Source organism: Solanum pennellii, chromosome 5, assembly GCF_001406875.1.
Source record: "Solanum pennellii chromosome 5, SPENNV200".
NCBI classification, from domain to species: domain Eukaryota; kingdom Viridiplantae; phylum Streptophyta; class Magnoliopsida; order Solanales; family Solanaceae; genus Solanum; species Solanum pennellii.
The window spans coordinates 5786876-5812855 of NC_028641.1; the positions used below are offsets into that span (position 1 = coordinate 5786876).

The window sequence follows — 25980 nt, forward strand, 5'->3', positions numbered from 1 at the left end:
TTATTTTTAAATGATGGCCTTTTCTAATACGAGAGGTTTAGGAAAGTTATGCCTCATTATTTTTAATGATAAATTTTTTTAGTACGATAGAATCGAAAAGATACGGCTCATTATTTTTAACATTATCTTTTCTAATACGAGATGATCGGAAAAGACATGCCTCTGATGTACCAGTTATCGTACCCAGAACTTTTGATGTATTTCTTGATGTTTATTTAATTAGGCCCAAAACAAAGTCTTGCACTAAAACTGAAACGTTTATTCTACTGGGCTCCCAGCCCAATGAAGTACACAACCTTTAGTTACTTGTTTTTGTGATATCTTTACGATTTTATCAAAGATTGATTTTAAATACTTTCTTATTAATGTTATCGATTTGACAAGATCAAATTATAGACACTCTTTACTGAACTTGTAATCTTAGAGAAGCTTCAAATATATAACGATTTGTCAAGACCAACTTCAAATATTGTATATCAAATTTTAAGCATTGTTGCCCGAAAAAATATGTAAAATGTATATCAGATGTATAATGTTGCATATCGAACTTTTGAACACTACAATTGAAAAAATAATAATTAAATTATGCAACTAAAAACATTGAAAATTGACTATATAAATACAATATAATGTCATGAGTTGTGCTTTATCCCTTTTTATTATGCCCTTTTCCCCTTTTATGCTACAAAAAAAAAATGTCTATATACCACACCCCAAACTAACTATTAAAAAACATAAACTCATGACCAAACTTTTTATCAAATAATTCTTTATTATGGACATTTCAAAAAAAGTCATTTTAGTTTATCATTTGACATATATATATAATTAAAAAAACACCAATTATTATTAGTGGTTTATAAGTTTGTGGTTGAAAAACATGTTGGATTTTATCTTATTAGTTGTCAATAATGTTAGATGCTGTTCCAATTTAATAATTAGACAATGTAAAAATAGTTATAAAGGCAGACATAAAATCATAAAATAGTATTTGTGACCATATATTGTCTATAAAAATAACAAGAAAAATCTAACCCCATGTTGTCATATTAATTGATTGACAATTTTTTTTAATTTCTAAATACATTGATTCTTCCAAAGATAAGGGACAAACAACACTTTCTTTTTATCCAGATAAGGTAGGATTTGATTTCTTTGTGCTCTTTTTTCTTATCAAGAATTTATATTGAATTGGTTGAATCATCTTATCTAATAAATAATTTAAATTATTATAGATTAGACCAGTAAATTATTATGCTTTCTTTACAGAATGGATGATTTAAAGTTGAGCTATTGAATGTTATCTCTTGATCACTTTTTTTTTAATTATTAAAATGATTGGTTAGGGATCTTGATGTACTATCTGTGTTGTTTTTCTTTAAATCGACTTTGGTTAAAAAACATTTTGTTTAAAGTTAGAATATATTATATTCATATACGGGTGTACCTTATTGGATTGTATGACTCATCTGTTTGATTTAGCGTTGAATTGAATAATATGAATCATTTTATTTAAAATTTTAAGTTATTAGATAAATTTAGTAAGTTTTATTTAATTATATAAGTATGACCACAATAGCTTTATTTTAAACATTGTATTTATTTTAAAATTTTATTTGTTACATGTAAATTGTTAATTTAGAATATTTTATTTTAAAAAAATATCAAATCATAAGGGATAATATATAAACAAACACTCAGACTTGTGCTCAGATGACTAAGTTGACAAATGAGATCTCCGACATTTATTATGTATTTTTTGGCACCTCAACTCGTCTTCACTATGTAAGTCAAACACTTCAACTTATAAAATAATCATTTCAAAAAAACTTTCAAAATTTATGTGTCACATCAACGTCAACGGGTATCCACACACATTAGGCTCAAGTTGAAATGTTTGGTTGTCATTTATCAGTTGTGAGTTGAGACTAAAGGTGTTATAAATATGCACTCTCAAAACTGGAATGCTTAATAGTAAAAAAAAAAAAAGAAATTTAATAAAAACGGAGTTACTCTCTTAAAGAATCTGTTCTTACGCACTTGCGGTTCATGTCGTGCTTTTGATTCAGAGTTGCAATACTATTTTCCATTCTACTTGTTTATCGGTTGATATCAAATTTAAGTACATATTTATATATTATACGTATTTTAAATTTCAAATTTTAATTCCACCCGTCTCTTAAGCTAATATTTTTAAACTAATAAATAATGAGACAGCTATTTTCCAACAAAATAAATGTAAGTGGATATTGTAACGCCACGTGTGAAAAGTAAGTTGATAGTCTTTTCAAATAATAAAATCTTATAATACATTTTCATATCTAACTTTTCATTGTGCGTATTATCCCCCACCTCCTTAAGTTATTTGGGAGTTCGAAATTTAAATAATAGGATTTTTTTAAAAAAATAAAAAAGAATAATGAAAAATAAATAAATTATGTTCGAATTATTTATATCATAATTTTTATGTGTTATCAATGATTTATCAATGATTTCCAAAATAGTGGAATTTTACTTAATAGGTTTACCCTCTCTGAATAATTGTTGTTTTACGAATTTTATATTTGAATTTCATTGTCAATTTATATTAAGATATTCCTTGACAAATAATAACATGTGTGTATTAAAATCATGTCCTAAAAGTGTTTTTAGTAGGAGCTTTAATTGGCGATATATACATGAAAAAAGTTGAGCAGATTAAAACCCTGATAAATTAATATCATTTTGTGAGTTTCGTATCTAAATAAATATTCAAATATTATATCGATAAGAACCCTGTTTAAATAAATTGTTACGCTCATTTTGACTCAAATGTCTCTCAGGCAATATTGGTAAGTTAGTGACCTATCTTTATTAACAAGTATAATCCATATTAACCTTCTAAACTCGTTTATTTAACATCTCTATTGCAATCTGAGTCTTTTTTAAGAATATTGCTAAACAAAACAAATATCAAAATGTATTAGATTTTAGGACTAACAAAATATGATCATTTTAAAAAAAATTTGCATTGTTATAGTTTTGGGCCTAGTGGTTAAATTGAGAAAAATGGCTACATATGTAACTTTTCCCTTTAAGATATATATGTCCAGTTTGGTCTCATCATTGGGCCCTTGGTGGGCTTCAAAACAACCAACTACAGATGATAAAAGTTATTTTAGTTTGGACAAGAAGTGTGATCGAATTCGCGATATAAATGTTATTTTAGTTATATAAATAAAATAAATCAGATACTCAAGTACATTAATAGTACTTTGCATCTATGTTGATTGAGAGGTTTACCTTTTATAATCGTGGAGTTCAGGCTAATTTGTATGTACTTTTATTATAGGGTATTTATTTACCTCTTGCCAGCACATGTACAGTTGAGAAGTATTAATCACCTTGTGCTGTTTTTTTTTCTCTCTGATGGATTTTGAATTAGAGACCTCGTGTATTTCAACACTCGTTGACTATATTAGGTAACATCGTTGAATGTTGTTGACTTAGAGTTTAAAATTCACCTAGTCTGAATGAATACAAGAGCGTCTCGGAAGGTAGAGGAAAAAAAGATGATAGAGAAAGACCTAGGAGGCTTGTCGCTACCACAATCATAAGCCCCTTTAAAGATAGGGGCGAGTCAGGAGCTTACTTTGAGTATATATGACTCTGGTGGCAACACGTGACAGGCGAATGAATGATTCTCCGGGTTTACACGACAGCCGATGAAATTCAAGATCTTAAAATGTAGTATTATTAAAATCTTATGGTATGTGATTCCTCCTCCTTTGCCTTTTGGTCCATAGAACATGATCTATAACATTTAAAACATGGATAAGTAGTCCCACAAACACCATAACTCATGGACCAATCTTGATTCCTCCATTGTGTGGAATTGTTATTAGGGAACAGATGGGGACTTGTAGAAGAACAATAACCATGAAATTTAACTTTATATATAAGTGGTGTAAACTAAAAGAAAGCTACAAAACATGTCTTCTTTTTTGTATTTTGATTCATTAGAATCTAAGTAACATACAAAAGGGTAGGGGGCAAAAGTGGGGCCTTCTCGACACGTGTCGAATTGTCATTGGTTTGTGGAAACATGGTTAGGACCAATTGGGCCAAAGAGGTAGTGCCCACACAAGTTGAATCATAGCCTATTGGACTTTCCTCTTTGTGGGCTTTCAATGACACTTAGATATGAAACAACTCTATCACTTACTTAATTGATATTTTTGATCATCCTTACCCATGAAATAGCTAGCATCCTCATTCCTTATTATCCACATGCATCATAGATTCTTATAGATAATAATAACAATAAAAATAGTGATATGTTATCGATAAGAAACGATCAGGATCTATCAGAAATAGCCTATATGCCTCGCATATATATAGGGATAAAATCTGCATACATTCTATTCTACGAACTTCATTTTGTAAAATTATACTGGTAATGTATTATCGATAAGAACCGATCTGGATCTACCAAAAATGGTTTATCTGCCTCACAAAAATAGATAGGGATAAGACTTACATACATTCGATTCTTCAGACTTCATTTGTGAAATTATACTGAACATGTTATTGTTATCGTTGTTGTTTGGTATCAATTAGGATGCATAAGGTAAACTTATATTAATCCAATACCATTTCATAAATCAAGAACAATGTAAAAAAGGAGATAAGATGATTCATGCTTAATATCATGAAACCCAATAAATAAGAAGTCCAAGCCACATCTACCAACTACATATTTGTCTTAACAAATTTTATTACATCCAATAGCTTAAAATATGTATAATCTTTCAAATAAGTTCTTTTTAGATTTTATTATTTTCCAAGAGGGTTTTATTTATGTGTACTCGTATTAAATCTTTTTCCAATTAATTAAAAAAAACGAAAATTTGATAAATATAGGAGGATAATAACAAAACCATGCTATCAAATCAAATGAATATATATATATATATATATATATATATATATATATATATATATATACACACACACTAATATAGCAAAAAGAAAAAAGTGGAGTTGTCAAAAATAGAACCCTATATGTACTACTAGAAATTAGGGAATTAGCGAGAGATAAAATTTCATAAGTATATATAAAAACTTCAATAGCTAGAAATTTTTTAGCGACAAATTGACTTAAAATTACTAATAAGTTTCATAACTAATTTCATATTTTCTGATCGCGACATTAATTAACATATCAATGAAAATAATCATAGCTAAATTAAAAAAATCATTGTTAATTTCATTTAGCTATAGATTATCTACGGATTATAAGAAAATTCAATTAGTTAGAAACTTTTTAGCGATAAATTAGCTAAAAGTTACACATGATGAATTACATAACTCATTTCATATTTTCTGATCGCGATGTTAATTAACATATCAAAGAAAATAACAAAAAGATTTGGATGTGGATAGTGACACTGCAAAGTCACTTGTTGAAAGCTCCATGCAATTAGTTAGATGAAGATGAAAATGCCAGGAAATTTTTGGAAGTGAATCATCAAAAAATAATTTCTATATATTAACATATATTATAAATTAAATTATTTAGTTTTGTGACTTTTTATACATGCTAAAAGTTGACAACACAATGAGCTGGAAGAAATATGTCATGATCACATCTAAAAATAACTAAGTAGATGTTATTATCTCTAGTCCCAAATATTAATTGTCTTTGTCAAACTAAATTTGCAGTAAATATAATAGATGTTTTAGGAAAAAAAATAGATTATCTTTTTTTTTAATTAAAAAATCCATTATTCTTCCAATTAGTGATATATTAATTGGGGATAATGTACAAGTACCTCTCAACCTATGCCCGAAATCTCAGAGACACACTTATACTATACTAAGGTCCTATTACCCCTGAATTTATTTTATTAACAATTTCTACCCCTTTTTGGCCTACGTGGCACTATTTTATGGTCCTAACGCTGGTTGAATTTTTTTTTCAAGCTAATTCCACGTAGGGCGAAAAGGAGTAGAAAATTACTTATAAAATAAGTTCAGGGGATAATAGGACCTTAATATAGTATAAGTGTGTCTCTGAGATTTCGGGCATAGATTGAAGGGGTACTTATGCATCATCCCTATTAATTAAATAAGATATTTATGTTCCAAATAAAAGATAATAATTTATACAAACATTCTTACAAATTACAACAGTCAAAGTAGATTATAGACATTTTTTTTATTTGTCTACACGTTTGATAAATATGAAAATTGTTTATAAAACAAAATCAAGTAAAATCATGTATAAATTGGTCGCCTTTAACTTATGATTTTAAATACAACAGGTAAGTATTTCTGGTTTGATTAAATATTTTACTATTACACCCTTATTATATTTTGAGTTATCACCATAGAATGCTACTATTTATAACATAACTTTAAAGGAAGAAATAAAAAATAATTTCGATGAATCATCGTCTTAAAGAAAAGAGTAAAAAATTTAAAAGACAAAAATATAGATTGTAAATTTGTTTTTTTAATTTTTCACATATTCATGTTGGTATTAATATTTTTATATGAGATGAATGGTGACTTTATTGGATTTTAAATAAAAACTTATTGCCCAATGCAAATCATATGTGATATATATATTTGGACCATCACATCTTAAATAGACTTTAATAATAAGACGTACGTGTGTTGAGTGGTGAAAATAAAATGGATGCTTTAATCCAACATACAATAATGTGGCCAACACTAAATTAAAGTATGGGACCTCCATCCTCTATAAATGCCCTAAAATTAAGATATTTCTTTGAGTAATTTGATAAAAAGATAAAAAACGATTTATTAAATTTGATGCAAATTCAAAATTTTAAGTTATCAATTTGAATATAATAAAATATTGTAGTTTTTGTACTGTTTTTTACTAATGAAGGATTACTTTGGTGTCTGTGTATATATAATCGAATTTTGCTTGTTTTAAAGCGTACAAATTAATTAATTGTTGTACTAAAAGAATGTGACAAACAATTAACTAATTGACCGTTAATTTTATATGACTGGTTATAAAACGTTTTTATTAGACACAGGCTATTCAACGATAATTTTCATAGTTTTATTTATTTATTTATTTTTGTGTGTGTCTCGTACATGACATTTTATAGTATTTATGTGCACCTATCATACGTACAACTCTAAATTTATGAGCAAATTCTAGTTTTTCAAATATTTATTTCTATCTACTAAAAATTATTTTTAAAAATAATCAAAAAGGGATTTTATTTAAATTTTTTTAAAAAAAAGTAATTTTGAAAAGTGGTGAATCTTGGATGATTTTTACTTGGTGGGTCAAATTAGAGAACCCCACAATAATTAAGAAAGTTAATCACCCAAAAATGCATGCAACCCCACAATAATTAAGAAAGTTAATCACCCAAAAATGCATGCTCAATTAGGACTTTATCTTCTTACAAACAAATGACAATCAATAAGACAAGACTTTGCCTAATTATTGAAGTTAATTAATTACATATATCCACTAATTTGACAACCTTTTACCAAATAACCCTTCAATAGTGACTTTCTACTATGGTGCATATTATATAACAACACATTCAGTAAAATTTTATAAATTATAAAATACAAATAAAATAGAATATACCTAATTTAATTACTATCTATTATATTAAAAAAAAAGATATTTCTGATAAACTCTCGATGATATCGAGTTAAATTTTGTCAGGACACAATTTGAACCTATCATATGGTTTTTTTCAGCTTTCATAAACTCCTTCTTCTTCTCTATCATATATTGGAGGACACTATATATAAAGTTGTCAGAAATAGTATGTCTCATGCTAGTAGTAATATTATTCTTGAGTTATTTATTTTTCTCAAAAATAAATATCATCAAAAATAAATCCTAAGTATCTCTAAAGAAATAGTAATTTATATAGATGTCTTTTCATCTTTTTTATTTCTCATAACAACAATGGTGTTGTGGATAAATTTGACACACTTCTAAAGTATATTGTATATATAAAGTTAGAATTATTTTTCATGAATTTATTTCTTTTATATTTGTCATAAAAAATGTAGTAAATAGAAGAATTGGTACTTAAGCATATTTTTTTTTGTCTTTGTTGAGAAAAAAGAATTGTATTTGATTCTTCTTTAATTCCCTTTTCCTTTTCTTGTGACATGAATATTGAAACATGAATTATAGGAATTTATCTTTTTTCATCTTTATTATTTTATTTTATTTTTTGGTGGGGGTCTAGGGAAGAAAAAAAAAATCATGGTACACACTTTTTTTTAGCACTTGTTGAAAGCAAATATCCCACTAAAAAAAGAATTATCAGAATCCAAGAATGAACATTTCCATGCCCCCCATGATGCTTACAAAATTTATGGATTTAAAAGCATAATTAGAAGGTTCAAAAAAATTATATTATATTTTTTTTTTGGTAATTCTAATACTTGCTTTGAAATCTGATGAAAAAAGAAAGAAAAAAAATATTATGCCTTTATCGAGTTAACTTATATATATTGACGATATAAATATATCTATATATAATAGTAATGTTACGGGAAAATGTATAAACTCTCTAACCTATATCCGAAATTTTAGAGACACATTTATACTATATTAAGGTTCTATTAACCCTTTGAACTTATTTTATAAATAATTTTCTGTTCTTTTTCGGCCTACGTGGCACTAACTTGGAAAAAATGTCAACACGCTCTGAACCACAAGATAGTGTCACATAGACCAAAAATGGAATTATTTATAAAATAAATTCAGAGGATAATAATATCTTAATATAATATAAATGTGTATCTTGAATTTTGAACATGTGTTAGGAGTACTTGTGCATTTTTCAAGTTACTATGATGATATACAAAAATTTAAATGCCTATGTGTACAACTTGAATCATACCTTCATAGCTCAATGTATTACTCTATAAAAAAGGAGTTTAAAAATACTCATTTTATATATATCTTCAGCATAAGAATTTTTTACATCATCTATCATTTTTAATTGTTATATATTATCAAATAATATTTTTTTATGTTCAAGGTTACTAGTCACAATACATAAGGAGACTTATGTATAATATAATTATTATTTTAATAATTTAATAGTATAAAAAAATTGTTTATGCTAAGTATGTATATTAGTTAAACTCTATAAAAACTCATCTCACCAATAATTTCAAAAGCAAACACCTCCCTCATGTCCCTTTCTATAATAACCCTAAAACACCTCATGTTTTCTCTTCACAACCACACAAATTGATCTCTCATTTCAACATCCTTCATATTAATTTTTTTCTACTTTAAATACATTTAACTCTCAAAATCTTTCATATCTTCATCTTCATTTTCTTTTGATATACACTTTTTTTCTTTTTAGTACTCATATCATGTCCATTACTAGTGAAAAAATGTCCAAAAAAATTGTCCAATGTAGGAATAATTCAGGAGAAATTGATGTTTTTGAGGCTACAAATTATTTCTCTACAACACATGAAGATTATTACAACAACAATCAAATTTTTCATCACAACAAACAAAATTTGAGAGGTGGAAGAATGAGTTTTGATATGCCTATGATGAGAAATTCTTCATCATCACTTGTTGTTCCATCACAAACAACAACTAATTATAATCAACATATTATGGATCATCAAAAACCAATTATGATGAAACAAAAAGATCAAAAGAAGTATAAACAACCAAGTTCACCAGGAGGTAGACTTGCTAGTTTCTTGAATTCACTTTTCAACCAAACATCATCAAAGAAAAAGAAATCATTGAAAGATATTCAAGAAGATGATCAAAGTCCAAGTGGAAGAAGGAAAAGAAGAAGTAGTATTAGTCACTTTAGCTTTAGAAGCTCAAGTAATATTACTACCACAACTATTAATACTACTACTACTAATAGTACAAGTAGTGATTCAAAATCATCATCAAATAGTGGATTTAGAACTCCACCTCCTTATGCACCTACTCCAACAAAATCCTATAAAGATTTCAAAAACTTAGCATATGCTGATCATCATAACAAGAAAAGCAATATCACTAGTGATTATTCTTGGTTGGATGACAAGTTGAGTAAGAATAATGGAGTCTATAATAAGATCAATAATACAAACAATGGATTGTTATTAGAGAAAAACAAAACATATAACAAAGTTGTTGATGATCATGATATTGATGGTGGAGATAGTGATTCAAGTTCTGATTTGTTTGATTTGCCAAACATTGACTTGGATTACTATTCATCAAGTGGTTTACCAGTTTATGAGACTACACATATGGATAACATCAAAAGGGGTGCACCAATTTCAAGCGGCGTAATCTGAAAAGGGGAGTCTTGATGCAACAGCAACAAAATTAGGTCATAAAATCTAAATGCGTATAATAGTTTTGAATGTGGTGATTCGATCCAGACCATCTAAATTCAAATCGTTGTGCATAGCAGAAGTTTAGTGCATCAGATTCGTTTTTGCTTTACAAAATACTCATATTGAGTTTTATGTTATTTTTTAATTTTTTTTTTGTGGTTGATGTTTAGAGCCATGAAAAAGGAAGTCTTGATTTTCTTGCCAGGATATGGCTATAGATTTGCCTTTTTCTTTTTTTTAATTTGTGATTCTTTAGAAGTTTTTATAAAGCTTTTTACTGTGTGTACAGTTTGAAATGTCTTCTTTGCCTTGACTTTTAGTGCTATATGGGAGTGTAAGCACATCATGTGTCCACCACTATAACAACTTTGATATAATTATGCATGATTATTATTATTATATAGATTTGTAACAATATCTCATGATGAAAAAACCAACCATAGTCATTATAAGATATATCCCTATTAATTATCTTTTGACGTTAGTGATAAGCATTAACAGATAAGATTAATTCAAATTATGAAAACTTGATATAGTTAGTTGTTTATAATGATTAAGTTACCAAACATATCATTGTTGATGTGTCAACCACAACAATCACATATATCATACGTGTAATTTCACAAGTGAAGTTTAAAAAAGATGGTATATAGACATATTTTACTTTTACTTTATAACGATAAAAAAAGTTATTTGTGATATATTAAGTCTTGATTCAAGTAAAGCAACATTATTGGTGTGTAATTTCATTATATTCTATTAATTAGATGTTCATTTAAGTATAATTAGAGTTTTGCATTTGAAAATTTGAAAATATCCCCCACCCCACCCTTTTTTTAAGTGGCTAAATTAGATTTTTATGGAAAGGGAACTTTAAAAAATTATGAAATATTTTTCTTATTTATAATATATAATATTTCTTGATGAAGGGAATTTAATTAAACCTCTTTTAATAAATTTGATTAGTTGATTTTCTAACCATTCTTAAAAAAGAAAAAAAAAAGATAAAAAGGGAATGTGTACGGACAAAAGAATGTACCTAGAGCTCTATATATAATATATAATATAAAATAGTAATAAATAAGATCACTCCTAGGGTTATAATTAATTAATTTAGATCTTTGTTATAATTAATGGCACACCACTTTGTCTAATCAAAGACACAAAGCACTATAAAATCATGCAAATCTATTCCATAATCCAAGTTAAAGGAACTACATATTAATAAAGACAAAGAATCTAGGCCCAACCTTGATTTATTTATGCATAAAATAAAAATGATCAAGAATTAAAGCATGATATACATATATTTTATAACATAAATCAAAGAAGAGAGACAATTAAACAAAATATCAAAGGGAAAGGCAATTTATGTTTTTGTGATTATTCAAAAGGTCAAAAGGGGTCCAAAAAACTAATGAATAATTAAAGAAGAATGGACAAATTCAAAGGTAAAGGACTAGGTTTTGATAATTATTAGCAATAATCATCTTGAACAAATTTTATAATATACAATTCACAAATGTGTTATGTGTAAGTAGGAGCGGCAAAATCAGTTCATAAAATTATGATTCGCTCAATTTATTTAGATTTGAACGGGTTAATTATCTAATCTTTAGCCTATTTAATTCCAAACTCGTTAACTTTTGGACAGACTAAAATTCACTTATTATCATCTCAATTAGTCCAATTTAATAAAAGCTATAATTAGTTTTTAATTAAATAAAAATATAAAGAAAATGTACTAAAAAGATGAGAGCATGGAAAGTTTGGACCAATATATACACCAAAGTAATTATTAAAATAAGCATTTGTTGTCCCAAAAAAATGCCACCAATAGTCAAGACTAATCACTTATATAAAAAAAAAAATTATTTACTTTAAAAATTATATTAAAGAATCTGTTTGTACATTATTATACTATATATTATTACTATATAATCTAAATTTATTTTACAATACAAATATAAATTATTTTTTCGTTGCATTGGCTCATGAAAAAGAGATGACATTATTGAGCTTTTAGAAAAGAATTAGACGTTGAACTTAATTCAATTACAGAAGATAACTTATGACGTAAAGATTACCCAAAATTATATAAAACAAAAAACAAACAAATTATTGCATCTTAATTGGCGTGGGACTCAACACACCTACCTAGTTCCCTCATTTATTAATATTGTCCGAACTATATTTAATCAAAGGTCAATTAATTCACATTCTTATCGACATGTGATTCAACACCCTCCTCAGTTCTCACTCTGTAAAGAATAAGATTTAATATTTTATGTAAATAAAGTTTTACTTAATGGCTTACACAAAATTATCCATCATGATCTAGTTCATTGCACATGTAAGTAGAATTTTATCGTCCCCCACCACCCACCCCTCTCCCCAGTTCGCTCCTCATTTTCTTCGAAATAAATAAAGCTCGCTCTGGGCCATGTCTTTCCATGTTATATTTTGTTACCTTCACGAGAAAGACGCACAAAAGAGGTATCCCCTACCTCAACCCGGAAAAAAAAAATAGAAGAGGAAATTGGAAATGGGCCAAAGTAAGAATGGACCAATCCACTAAGCCCAGTGGATCAATGCAAGCCCAATAAAAAGAGTTGCCCAAAATGTGTGTCCAAACTCTATCCGGTAGGCTCAACAAGAAGCCCAACAATGTGTAAGTGCATTAAAAAAATTTAAAATGACTTAGGACCCGTTTGGATGGGCTTAATAAAAGCAGCTTTAAAAAAGTACTTTTGAAAGTGCTGAAACTTATTTTTAAAATAAGCAGTTATGTGTTTGGATAAAAGTGCTGAAGTTGCTATGCCGAACGTGAAAAGAGAAAAATGGAAGAAAGAGATGTTAGGGTTATGTGGGTAATTTGGAGATTGTATAAAAATATTAAGGGCAAAAAGATAAAAATGTGGTCAACTTAAAACAGCTTATAAGCTAAAAAAAAAACACCCCTACCCCAGCTTTTAACTTTTGGCTTAAAATAAGTTTTTTTTTAACTTAAAATAAGTTGTTTTGAGTATTGCCAAACAGCTAAATAAGTCAAAAACCAGCTTTTAAGTCAGTTTGACCAGCTTTTAAGCTGAACCAAACATGCTCTTATTTATTTACTAATATACAACAAAAGAATAATAGTTGTGATAAATAATTCATCGTAAATTCGAGTCATTTGTTATAATTTCACTACTTTACATCTTAATTACTGAAAATCTCGTTAGTTTTCGATATTACTTCCTATACCATTTTTTCGTTCATAAGATACGGTAATAAACCTTAAGATACATTACTCTATTAGAATTTAAATAAAGGGATACATGTTTTAAATGATAGGATACATATTTTAATTAATTTGGTTAATTGTTTTAGTTTAACTCCTTAATTAAACGAGTAAGTTGTGAGAAATATAACAATCATAACGTAATCAACATTGATATCATCTAATTATTTTCTGAAATTCATGAACTTCATTTTCTTCATCAAATTATCATTCTTTTGAATCTTAAAATTTTCGAAATTTCTTTTGCAAATAGAGAAAGTCACAATATTGTTGAGGCATTCTGGTTTATGGGTATCCGAAATTGAATATGAAAATTATAGAATTGATGGGATTTTTTTTAGAGATAATGAGTACTACAATGATTTAGTGAATGGTATTTCAATACAATTAGTTTTCAATTGCACTCGAAAAAGATTGAAGATCAGATACACGATGGAAGACAAACTAAATCCAATGAAAATCCAAAACGATATGGGCATGAGTTTTTTTTTTTGGAATTGAAAAGACGTCAAACAAATTGCGTGTTGTATCCATTTTGCATAACAACAAAAGATCATTGTGATATGAAAATTATAGAATTGATGAAATACTTTTGAGAGATAATGAAACCTACAATGATCTAGTCGATGGTATTTCAACTCAACAAGAAATCGATTGTACATGCAAAAGCACGAAGATTAGATACACGCCGAAAGACAATTTTACTCCAACGAAAATTAGAAATGAGATTGGACAGGAAGATATTAGTTATATTGTTGATTATCAAGAATTAATTTTGATTTAGTACATTCAAACTATTGATGAAAAAATGGAAAATGTGGGTTTGTGTAAATTACGTGAGATACATACATGAAACGGGATGGGGAGGGAAACAATTGTAAAGTTCGAATTCTTAATGTTCCACTAATTAAGGAGATTATATTTTAAGATAATTATTTAATGTCATATTTAAGTGAAATTTGTGTATTAACTTTTTAAAATATATAGTATAATAATTCAAAAATGTATGTGTAAATTTTTCAAACTAGAGATAAAATATGTATATATGGTAGTAAAATATATGGTGTTTTTGTAGTTTTTCCTATAAATAACACTAAAAATTGATTGTAAAATCGCCATCAAAAACCATAAAAAGTTAATGAGTTCTGCAATAATATTGTCACATACATGACATATTTTTATGTTTAATGTATTCGTCATAAATATCATCAAAAAATTATACTTTTCGCGAATCGAGTTTAATAGTATAACCACTAGAGAGCATTTTACCTTCCATATGTGACTTCGCGACATAAATTTATATTTAATCAAATTTCAACGTGAGTATCGGACACACCAAAAAAAAAATTATTTGGGACAGATGGATGGACAATCATTTTTACAATATATAAAAGATGAATATTCTTCAACCACTTCCTATTTATGCTACACTAAAAGAAAGAAAAAAGAAAAATTTTCCTCAACCAAACCCAAGAATAGGTGTCCAATTTATTTCTTTGTTTTCTCTAAAAAAAAAATATCATCAATAGTCTTTCTTCTTCAAGTAATTAACTTGAATTCCTAACTGCAAATGAAATCAAAACTACTATACCCTATGCATAGAAAATGAAATGTAACATAGAAAAAAAAAGAAATTAATATAATATAAGAGTCCATTTGACCTACCCACTTTGATGTATAATAATGGTCCTACTAAATAATATTAAAAATTATGACCTGATTAAAAAAGTCGAATTTAGAATATAAAGTTTGTAGGTGCTTATTGTTGGGCTTTGTGGAGGCTTGTGAGCCGGCCCGACCCATTACTGAAACCCTAGGTTAACCATTTGGCTTTCCTATAAATATGATCCTTGTATTTGTAATTCTAGAGTAGCACAAGTGAAATAAAAATCCTCCTGTTACAGTCGTGGAGTAGGGAAACCGAACCACGTTAAATTCTTGTGTGTCCCGTTTGTGTTCCGTTTCTCTTTTCTCTAGATTATTTGTGTGTGTTGTGTGTTTAATTCCCAACAATTGGTATCAGAGCGAGGTTTCAACAACATTGTAACACAAATTGTGAGAAATTGTCACCTAGGGTTCTTGTGTGAAGAACTGTGTGCAGGAAGGAGTGTGCCGCCGCCGTTCGCAAGCTACAGCCGTGCAAGACGCCGTTAAGGGAATTGCCGAAGGTGTGTGCGATTTTTTTTGTGGTGCAATATTTCTGACGAAATTACCAAGATCTGAAATTAGTTGTACCGAGTATCTCATTTAGTCCTTTGAGATGACAGAAGATGGGAAGTTCCGAATTGAGAAGTTCGATGGTACAGATTTCAGTTGGTGGAAGATGCAGATTGAAGATTTGCTGGTTCAGAAAGATTTGGACGTAGTGTTGGGTGACAAGCAAGGAAAATTGTCTGATGCAGAGTGGGCAGTTTTGGATCGGAAAGCTATGTCAGTTATCCGACTCTCGTTGACCAAGAATGTTGCGTTCAACATTCTTAAGGAGAAGACAGCGAAAGGCATCTTGGAAGCCTTGTCTAACATGTACGAGAAGCCATCTGCAGCAAACAAAATTTTTCTGATTAGAGAGTTGGTGAACACAAAGATGAAGGAAGGCAGTTCAGTTACCGAGCACATCAACTCATTGAATTCGATCTTAGCCAGACTTTTGTCAGTTGGCATTAAGTTCGATGATGAAGTTCAAGCTTTACTACTGTTATCATCATTGCCTGACAGTTGGTCCGGAACGGTTACAGCAGTTGCCAGTTCAGTGGGACCTAATGGATTCACCTTTGAGAAGATTCGTGATCTCGTTCTTGGCGAGGATGTCAGAAGAAGGAGTTCTGGAGAATCATCAGGTGATATGCTAAACGTCGTCAGAGGCAGAGGAAATAACAGAGGTAGTGGGAGCAGGAACCGAAGAAGGAGTCAGTCAAAGGCTCGGGATGGCTCAGGTGTAACATGTTGGAACTGCAAGGAGGTGGGGCATTTCAGGAATCAATGCCAGAAAGACAAACAAGTCAACATTGCAGAAGACAGCGTCAACGAGGATTTGTTTATCTGTTGCGCGGAGAGCAATGTGGATTCCTGGGTCATGGATTCTGGTGCTTCTTTTCACGCTACCCACAGCAGTGAAGCATTGCAGAATCTGGTTATTGGAGACTTTGGAAAGGTAAGGCTTGCAGACGATAGAGCTCTTGATGTTACGGGCATGGGTGACATGGTGCTGAAGACGCCAGTCGGTTTCTGGACCTTGAAGGATGTCAGAGTTGTTCCAAGCTTGACGAAAAGTTTGATTTCTGTTAGGCAGTTGGATGAACAGGGACATCATGTGAAGTTCGGAAATGGGCAGTGGAAGGTCGTGAGGGGCAATCTTGTCATGGCTCGTGGAACAAAAAGAGGATCGTTGTATATTGTCGGATTACCGTCTGAGGGAGTGACCGTCCCAGTTCAGAAGAAAAACAAAGTCCGGTTCACAGAATCTCGTGGGCAGAAGAAGGTTGTCTTTGCAAGAAAGAAACCCAGAGCCACAGGTCAGATTCAGGATGAACGAGCAAGGAAAGGTTCAGGAAGACCAGTCAGAGGCGTTTGTGGCAGTGGGAGCACCGGCCGTGCTTCAGCCAAGGCTCCTAGAAGACAGTGGGTCAAGAGAACCAGTATTCCAGCTGTTGATACGTCTCCAGAAAATTTCTTGCTGAGTATGGAGAGTGTTTGTTCTCAGGGAGTTCTAGGATCCGGCAGTTCGTGTCTCAAGTGGGAGCCGGTAGGGACCGAGGACGAGTCAAGGGCAGTTTCAGCCGTGACTGATGTGTTGAAGCTTCGGGGAGCTTCAACGGGCCTTTCAGTTGACTGATGAGAAGGCCGCTGTAGCAGGAGAGAGTTGAAAAAGATTACTAGACATACAAGTGTTCTAAGTGGATGACAGTTGAAATTCTTCAAGCCTCCAAGTGGGAGATTGTTGGGCTTTGTGGAGGCTTGTGAGCCGGCCCGACCCATTACTGAAACCCTAGGTTAACCATTTGGCTTTCCTATAAATATGATCCTTGTATTTGTAATTCTAGAGTAGCACAAGTGAAATAAAAATCCTCCTGTTACAGTCGTGGAGTAGGGAAACCGAACCACGTTAAATTCTTGTGTGTCCCGTTTGTGTTCCGTTTCTCTTTTCTCTAGATTATTTGTGTGTGTTGTGTGTTTAATTCCCAACACTTATAGTAATATCAAATTAATATATAACAAAAATAAAAATAATAATCGTATTTATAGTCACTCTTTTAATATACCGCGACCTTCTTAATATATATGTAGCATCTGGATTTAATCTACTTATCTATGTAAGTTTGAGGAAATGATTTCTTATGATCGATCATGTATAATTGAATAGAAGAAAATGATTTCGAATATCTTATATGTGAAAATGAATCTCGTATATGTAAAAATAAAATTATTTTGTTAAAAGAATATAAAACTATAACAAATTTGTGAAGTCTTAGGGGAAAAATAACATTTTTCCTGTAAATGTATAGTTTCTCTTCAAATGAATAGAATCTCTCTATCTCTATTCCGAGGTTTCTAGTTTAGGAGTGGATTTAGGAGAGAATTTATGAACTTACAAGAACTTTATTGACATGTACCAAATTCTATACGTACATTACACGATCTATTAAAAATCTAAAATATTTACTCGTAAATTCAGTTTTTATTTTATATATCAATTTGTTATTGTAATAAAAATTGATAAACATTTTCAGATCCATTAATTTTCCAAAATATTTATTTTATGAACCTTATTTAGTCAGATTTTAACAAAGATTCTGCTAAAGAGTGAAAAATCAAAAGAGATGGTCTCTATGAAATATAATATTAATAGGACCAAAGTATGAGAGTGCCACATAATTAGAGTCCGGAGCCTAAAGAGTGAAAAATGTTAACAAAAATTCTAAAACGGTATATGAAAATTTTTTTTAACCAAAACGGTAAAATCGCTTATGAAGTAGCGATTTTGTCTGCTTGAAAAAATAAAATCGCTACAATAGCAGCGATTTGTTAAATTTGATTTTTTTTTTGAAAAATAAAAATTAAACAAAATCGCTCCCAAAGGAGCGATTTCCAATCTAAAATTTTCTTTTTTAAATATGTCGCTGCTGAGGCAGCAACTTAAGTTTAATTTTTTTTATTATTATTTTTTGCTTTTTTTTTTAAATTTTAAATATTTTTTTTTTAAAAAAATTCAAATCGCAGATTTTTAATTAAATTTTTTTCTTTTTCTTTAAATCAAATCGCTAAAAAAGATTATGATTTGAAATCGCTGCCTTGGCAGCGATTTGATTTTTAAAAAAATAAAAAAATTTAATTAAAAAGCGCTACGGTTTGATTTTTTTCTTTTTTTAAAAAAGTTATTTAAACTTTAAAAAAAATAAAAATTGAACTCCAGTCGCTGCCTCAGCAGCGACATAACAAAAATATTATAAAAAATATATATATATATATTGAAAATCTCTCCTAAAGGAGCGGTTTTGTTTAATTTTTTTTTTTAAAGAAAATCAAATTTAATAGATCGCTGTTATAGCAACGGTTTTACTTTTTTCGACGGACAAAATCGCTACTTAGTGAACAATTTTGCCGTTTTAGTTTAAAAAAAATAATTCATATACCATTTTGAAATTTTTGTTAACATTTTTTTACCCTTTAGGTTCCGAACTCCACATAATTAAGGGGTTGAGTGTGAAAAATAACAGTAGAGGTCAATTATCATAAAATTTCAAGACTAGTGATTAGACACACCTAACTACCTACATTTAGTAATAAATTATATTTATCCCTTTTTTCTTGATAATTAAATCTTCAAAATCACCTAAAATGGGAACCAAAATGCTTTTGGATTTGATTTTTAAAAATCAAAGAAATGTTCTCTCACACATGCTTAGAAGCACCCACCAAAAGTTACAAAACACCTTGAAGTTCCTTTTTTCTTTTACAAAATAAAATAAAAACATAAATTGATACTTAATTTTGACCCTACTCAGTAAATAAACATTTTATTCTATCTCATTTTCATATTATATTGCGTATAGATATTTGATATTAATTTAACACTTAGAATTTTGTAAGTGTCTTAATATCATTTTATAAGTTAGAACTATTTAACTGACAGATTTGTGTATATTCAAAAGTAGGATTAGAAACACCTTTGTTCGCCTGATGAGATTAAATTTAAGTGTCTGTTTATATATTATTTCATCCATTCTAATTTACGTGCACTTTTCGAATTTCAAGATTTATACAAGTCTATCTTTGACTGTAAATCTTTCATACATGTTTTAAATATTTTGAATTGTCAATTGTGGTGACTTATAGTGCTTTTTACATAGTTTATAAATAAATAAATTTCATAAAATTAAATATTTCATGCGCAAAATTACCCATCAAACTCGAACTATTTAACTCTCGAAAAACGAAAAATATCACGTCGAAACGTATTGATTTTATTAAAAAAATCAATATGTTGGAAGTGGAAATTGTGTTGACTTAAATGTATTTGGTTTACCAGTGCTTCTTCTCTTCTCTCCTAGAATAAAAGTGGCAAAGCACCATAGCACCTGTTCTAAGTTCTTTCTAACTTTTTAGACTCTTCTTCTTGGTAAGTATGATATAAAGTTTCAATCTTTTTTCATTAAATATGATTATTTTTTCTACTTTTTGTATTTCCCTTGTGATTTTCTCAATTGGGTATTTTCTTGTTTCTTGTCTGATACAGTAAGATTAAAGTTCTGATTTTTTTGTGCTTGTTTCTTTGATTTTATAGTTGTTATCTGGGGATCTTGATTTTGACTTCAGTATACTTTTTACCAATTTTAGTTTAATGTTCTTGTTCTATATAATAGTACTGTACCCTTTTCTTTGGGGCAATTTGTTTTGATTGTGTATGCTTATATCATAGAGTTAATGGTCAAAAACACATCTAAAGTATCGTGATTTTTCGAGTTTTAATACATGAACTAGATTAATAGTTGGTGATAGTTTAGGTATGAAACTCGAAAAATGGGAAAGTTTTAGGTGTGTTTTGACCCTTCACTCTGTATGTTAGGTTTGATTGAATCTGAATTTCAAGATTGGAACTTTAACTCATACTGATGTATGTCTGTCAATTTATTTTTTGCATATTCAGAATTTCAGTTGGATTTGGCTAGTGGTGAAGATTTCATTAAAAATTTGCACTTGTTTTAGTTTTGAGAAACTTTTGTTTCTGGATGGAACCTTTGAGCTATGCTTTGGAAGGGAGAGGCCTTATTTTTCCTGATAATGTTGAATTGTCTGTCGACACGGTTTCGAGAAGTAGAAGTATTGTAAAGGAATGGAATATGAACCCTTTTTGTGATGTTGATAAAAGCATTTGTGGTTTTAGTCAAGAAGTAACTGAAAACACAGAGTTCCTGGGATCGGGTATTGCTGATATTTTGAAGAAATCAGCAGCCAGTAACCCGTGTTCCGGGGTATTAAGTGGTGAAATGAGTGATGGTTGTGGAAAAATGCTATCTTCAACTTCTATGTTTAATACATTTGAGCCTATTCCTGGAGAAGTTGGACTTGGTGCCATGTTTAACAATAGTGCTACTAAATCTAACAATCCGATGTCATCATTGATTGATTTGAAATTGGAGGAGTTGACTGATCATGGAGAGTTAAGGACTAATCAATCTTCGAAAGAAAGCTCGATACTTTCTTCTCCAAAATCTTCATTGGCAGCTGGAAAAGCCCAAACAAAGAGTTTGCATTCTCGGTTTTCTATCTCTCAGGTTCATGATCAGAAGGAGGAGGAGTCGACGACTGTTTATAGGGAAGTTAAAAGTAATCAGTCTTTAAAGAGAAACTCGGCTTTGACTTCAGTCAATTCGTCACTGCAGGGAAAAAGACTACGTACTACGAATTTTCATTCCGAGATTCCTGTCTGCCAGGTTCATGGTTGTAACAAGGACCTGAGCTCCTCAAAAGACTATCACAAAAGACACAAAGTATGCAATGAACACTCAAAAACTGCTATAGTCATAGTTAATGGGATTGAACAAAGGTTTTGTCAGCAGTGTAGCAGGTATGGTCTAGCTCATCGCTGCTCCTTTTGTCATGTAATAAAATTCTTAGATTGCACTGAATGTGTGTGTCTGTGTTTTTGTATTAAACAAATGTAGAAATATCATTGACGTGTTGCATTTGATCTAGGAAAATGAGCTGCTGTATTGAAATCATTTGCTTGACTAGGCTAACAAAACTAAACCAAATGGCAAATCATGTGGATGTAATGTTGAAAAGAAGATAAAGTTTTAGCATACGAGCTCTTAAAGAACTTATTTTGACATGAATGTGGAAGCTACTATTAGCTCCTGCTAGTTTCCACTTAACATATTTAAGGTATGCCTTGCTGTTTCTGTTAACTTCAGTTTGGACGATCCATCAAAACTTTTAGAACATTAAGTAGATATAGAAATTACAATCTTTCCTTTGTAGAGTAACTTAATCATGACCTGTTAATTGACCATCCTCCGGAATTCATTCTTATGCAATCATCTTTAAAGTAGAGAACTGTTCACGGTGTTAACAAAAAGCGACCAGCGTAGCACTCAGTCACTGTGCTGGTGAGAGGTAGCAGGTACATAGTGGAATCGTTGTGGTGCATGTAAGGTGGCTTGGACATCACAGATATTGTAAGAAGAAAAGAAAAGAAAAGAAGTAACCAGATGTTTACTGATTTTTATGCATTTGGTCTGTATGTCGTAATTTAGTAACAATTTGGCATGAATGTCTTGGCTGCTAGTCCTGCATAGAATTGTAGTAACCTTTTAAAATGCAGGTTTCACTTGCTAGCAGAATTTGATGAAGGTAAACGCAGCTGTCGCAAACGCCTTGCAGGACATAATGAGCGACGGAGAAAGCCTCAATTCGATACTCACTGGGGTAAACCTTTTCTTCCTCCGCCAATTATCCTGCATTTGCTGATTATGTTAAAGAGAGTTCTATGCTTGATTTGTCTTCTAGTTCTCATTAAATCAAAGTGAGTTTCATCCTCCGTACTCCAAGTTTCGTCCTTTTTCCTCTCAATTAGAAAATGTACCACTGTTATTTTCCCAACTCTATTTTCATGTGAGGGCTTGAAAGAACTTTCTACGCTTAATCCAATTTGCTTATATTGAGCGTGTTCTGAAGTTCGTTGGTGCTAATGATCCTACTCCCTCCATTTTAATTTGTTTATCTTACTTCCCTTTCTAGTCCGTTTCAAAAAGAATGCTTTATTTCCTTTTTTTTTGGTAACTTTTTAATTTTAACTACAAGATTTAAAAGTCTTGTTTATTTTCTTAAACTTCGTGCTAATTGCCAAGTCAAAACCAGACAAATAAATTGGAACGGAGGGAGTATTTACCTAATCATATCCAGTTAAATATAGTTTCTATGTCGAGTTTTTCAGTTTCTCATTTGATAAGCATATCGGTAACTGATTATAATCATTCTGTTAGCTCGTGGCACTCGCATGTTTGTTCTGCTTTGTGGATAAATTCTTAGCAGTTTTACCGACTACGAATTTATGCAAATGCAGGTTCAAGATTTTTGGATATGACTTCGCAAAGGAGAGTACCATTTCTTTTCCCAGAAATATTTCCTGGTAGCTTCTTTTATCAAGAAAATTATGAAGATAATAACAACAGCAAGCACCCTAAATTAGAACATAAGCCATTTGGCATCTCTCAATTGGCTATGTCTGTAAAAAATGAGCAATTCCCTGCGAAAAGCATCCAGCATCAGTACGGAATGAGAAAACAAGATCCGTCCAAAGTTCACACTGGTGGGACAACATTGTCTATTCAAGAATTTTCCAAAGGGCAAAACTCCTCTTGTGCTCTCTCTCTTCTGTCAGCCCACTCACAAAACCTTCTACACAATTCAACAGACGTTTCACCAACTCTATGTTGGACGGTTGAACCAAATCATCATGTATACATTAAAGGGCATGATCATAATCTTGAGAAATCTCCCAGAGTTAGTGTTGTAAAAAGCTTTACACCGACTGAGTTATATTCATCTGACGTAGCTGAGCAAGATGGGGTCGTTCAAGTTCCTGATAGTGAGGCTGTTTCATTTGGAATCCAGAGAGATCACGGACATGATCAAAGATCAAACTCTATAAATTCCAAGAACTGTCTTTCTCTGGAAGGTGGGCCTACCATGGATTTAGTGCAATTGTCTTCGCACCTACAAAGGGTCGAGCAGCAGAAAAACTCCGTCCAAGTGAAGCAGGAAAATGATATCTTTTGTTCCTTTACTTCCACCTGAGGCTTATAAGAGCTACAAGGTCTGTAAACATGTTCATTTGATATATAATGCTTCTTTTCGTTTCTATCAGGAACTCAAAATGTCAATACATGTAAATCCACTCTTGTAGTTCATGTCGTATGTTAAATCAAGAACAAATTTTTCTGAGTTCTATAGATAAAATACATTTCCTCATGTATATACACCTGATATCTGACTAGACAAAGTTAACACATTTGAATAATGTGACATGTCACTTATACATGTTTGGGCGATAAATCGAGATAGTATTGTTTACTACTACCTGCAGCTTTTCATGTCTAGTAATTAGTGAAGATTAAGGATCATTATGAGCCTTGGTGAGTGTGTCTATTTGCGCCATGATTTCTTTTGTCGAAGCATGTAAATTACAGTGTTCTGATCCTCTATAGTGATGTACAAGGCTACTAACGTGACATTGCAGTATTCATATCTTTCACCCCCCAGCCCCCCACCCCACCCCACTCCCCCCCTCTTGAAAAGAGAGAAAACCAAAAAGCAAAAAAGCAAAAGCTTTTAGGAATAGGAACTCCTTGTCTGCAATATATATATATATATCAGATAAGTTGTTGTTATTCGTGTGTGACCTTTTCTTGGTTTTTTCATCCTCATTGCAGTCTGAAGGGTCAACATCCGAAATGAAGAATCGGAAGATAATATGAGGAGATTAAACTAATTCACAAGTGGCCTTTCCAACAAGTCAAAAGGCAAAGGCAGATTAAATAAATGATTGATATCGGTACATCTTTTGTAAGTGTCAGCCATAGCTTTTCTATTGCTTTCCTTACATCAATTGATTTGTTTCAATATCCATTTCGTCGAAACAGTGCTCTTATTATTTTAATAGTTAGTGTTGTCTATAAGGAATCTTGCATCATATACTGATGTTTAAGAAGAAAATAAAGTATCAGAAGGATAACATTTCTTGTGCATAATTTTATGTATATCATCTCTTTTATGTTAGACGGGACTGTACAACCCCTTAAGTTTATGAAAACAACGGTAATTTCCTTTGTCGTGACTCATGATATCTATAAATCTTCACTTTTCCGTCAGCAATTCTTGTGATACATCTATAACTGGTGAAGTTGTTGCCACGAGCTGTGAAAAAGCCTCTAGCAGAAATGTAGGGTAAGACTGCACATAATAGACGATCCTTGTGATCTGAACCATTGCATATTGTTGGCATTTTTGTGATGCAAATTCCATTTCCTCATTGTGAAAAGCATAGAATCTTACTATTTGTAGCAAAAATATCATATGTATATATTTTTGATGGCTTTAGTCTACTTTCCAATTCAACATTTTTGGTGCCATACATTTTCTGACTTCTGCTGCAGAAAAGTTATGCTCCATGCATGTGTTTACACGTGTACATACACGCGAAAAAGAGTAAAAGATAGAACCTTTCGATCAAGCAGCTATATTGGCATGTCTTTTCGAGTTGTAGGCGTGCAGAATTGTATATGGAATCCATCATGAAGTACAGTTTTTTTGTGATTTTTTAAGGTGAATTTGACTTGGTTGGTTAGTTTTTCAATTCATTATAGTGTTATTTTATGCATTAGATTAGTGTTTTTGTTGTTGTGGTCCTTGATAGAGAATGAAGTAAAAGAAGAAGAAGTGGTCCCTTATTTATTGGAATTGCAACATTCTATTTGGTTGGAAAAATTTGACATGTTGTTTCCATCATGTAGTATCATTCTAGTAAGTTGTGAAAAAAATTGTTCAATATATGCAAGTGTGTATTGGTGGTGGTGGTGGGGGGGGGGTGTTAAGTTTGTGATTTATTGAATATTATTTTTGAATAAACTATGATGATATTGGAGCATTGAGTTGTTGTATGGTGATGTCCTTTGTCACGCGCATCGTGTCATGTCAGCATAAAGTGTGTTTTGAGTCGTATGTTGGATTGGAACAAGTTCAAGTTTAGAGGGTCGTTGATGTATTTGACGTTTTAATGCTTACTATATGTTGCGTTATTTGCTTTATATATTTGTTATTTTGTT

The 25980-nt window shown here is 30.7% G+C and overlaps 2 protein-coding genes across 2 annotated transcripts; both read left to right on the top strand.

Moving 5' to 3' along the window:
• Window positions 1-9205: 9205 nt before the first annotated feature.
• On the top strand, window positions 9206-10773 carry LOC107019072 (protein BIG GRAIN 1-like E). The gene has a single exon (XM_015219652.2). The coding sequence runs from the start codon at window positions 9391-9393 to the stop codon at window positions 10330-10332; it is 942 nt and encodes a 313-aa protein (XP_015075138.1). The 5' UTR covers window positions 9206-9390; the 3' UTR covers window positions 10333-10773.
• Window positions 10774-20160: 9387 nt separating this feature from the next.
• LOC107018800 (squamosa promoter-binding-like protein 6) lies at window positions 20161-25030 on the top strand. The gene is made up of 5 exons (XM_015219378.2): window positions 20161-20273; window positions 20802-21722; window positions 22479-22582; window positions 23220-23972; window positions 24589-25030. Exons 2-4 carry the CDS (start codon window positions 20884-20886, stop codon window positions 23951-23953), a joined length of 1677 nt encoding a protein of 558 aa, XP_015074864.1. The 5' UTR covers window positions 20161-20273; window positions 20802-20883; the 3' UTR covers window positions 23954-23972; window positions 24589-25030.
• The last annotated feature ends 950 nt before the right edge of the window (window positions 25031-25980 follow it).

What these genes read in the sequence shown, in the direction of transcription:
- LOC107019072 (XM_015219652.2), top strand. Translation starts at nt 9,391, where the DNA reads ATGTCCATTACTAGTGAAAAAATGTCCAAAAAAATTGTCCAATGTAGG.
- LOC107018800 (XM_015219378.2), top strand. Translation starts at nt 20,884, where the DNA reads ATGGAACCTTTGAGCTATGCTTTGGAAGGGAGAGGCCTTATTTTTCCT. An exon ending in TTTTGTCAGCAGTGTAGCAG is followed by an intron (nt 21,723 to 22,478) that starts GTATGGTCTAGC and finishes TTTAAAATGCAG; the next exon opens with GTTTCACTTGCTAGCAGAAT. An exon ending in TCAATTCGATACTCACTGGG is followed by an intron (nt 22,583 to 23,219) that starts GTAAACCTTTTC and finishes ATGCAAATGCAG; the next exon opens with GTTCAAGATTTTTGGATATG.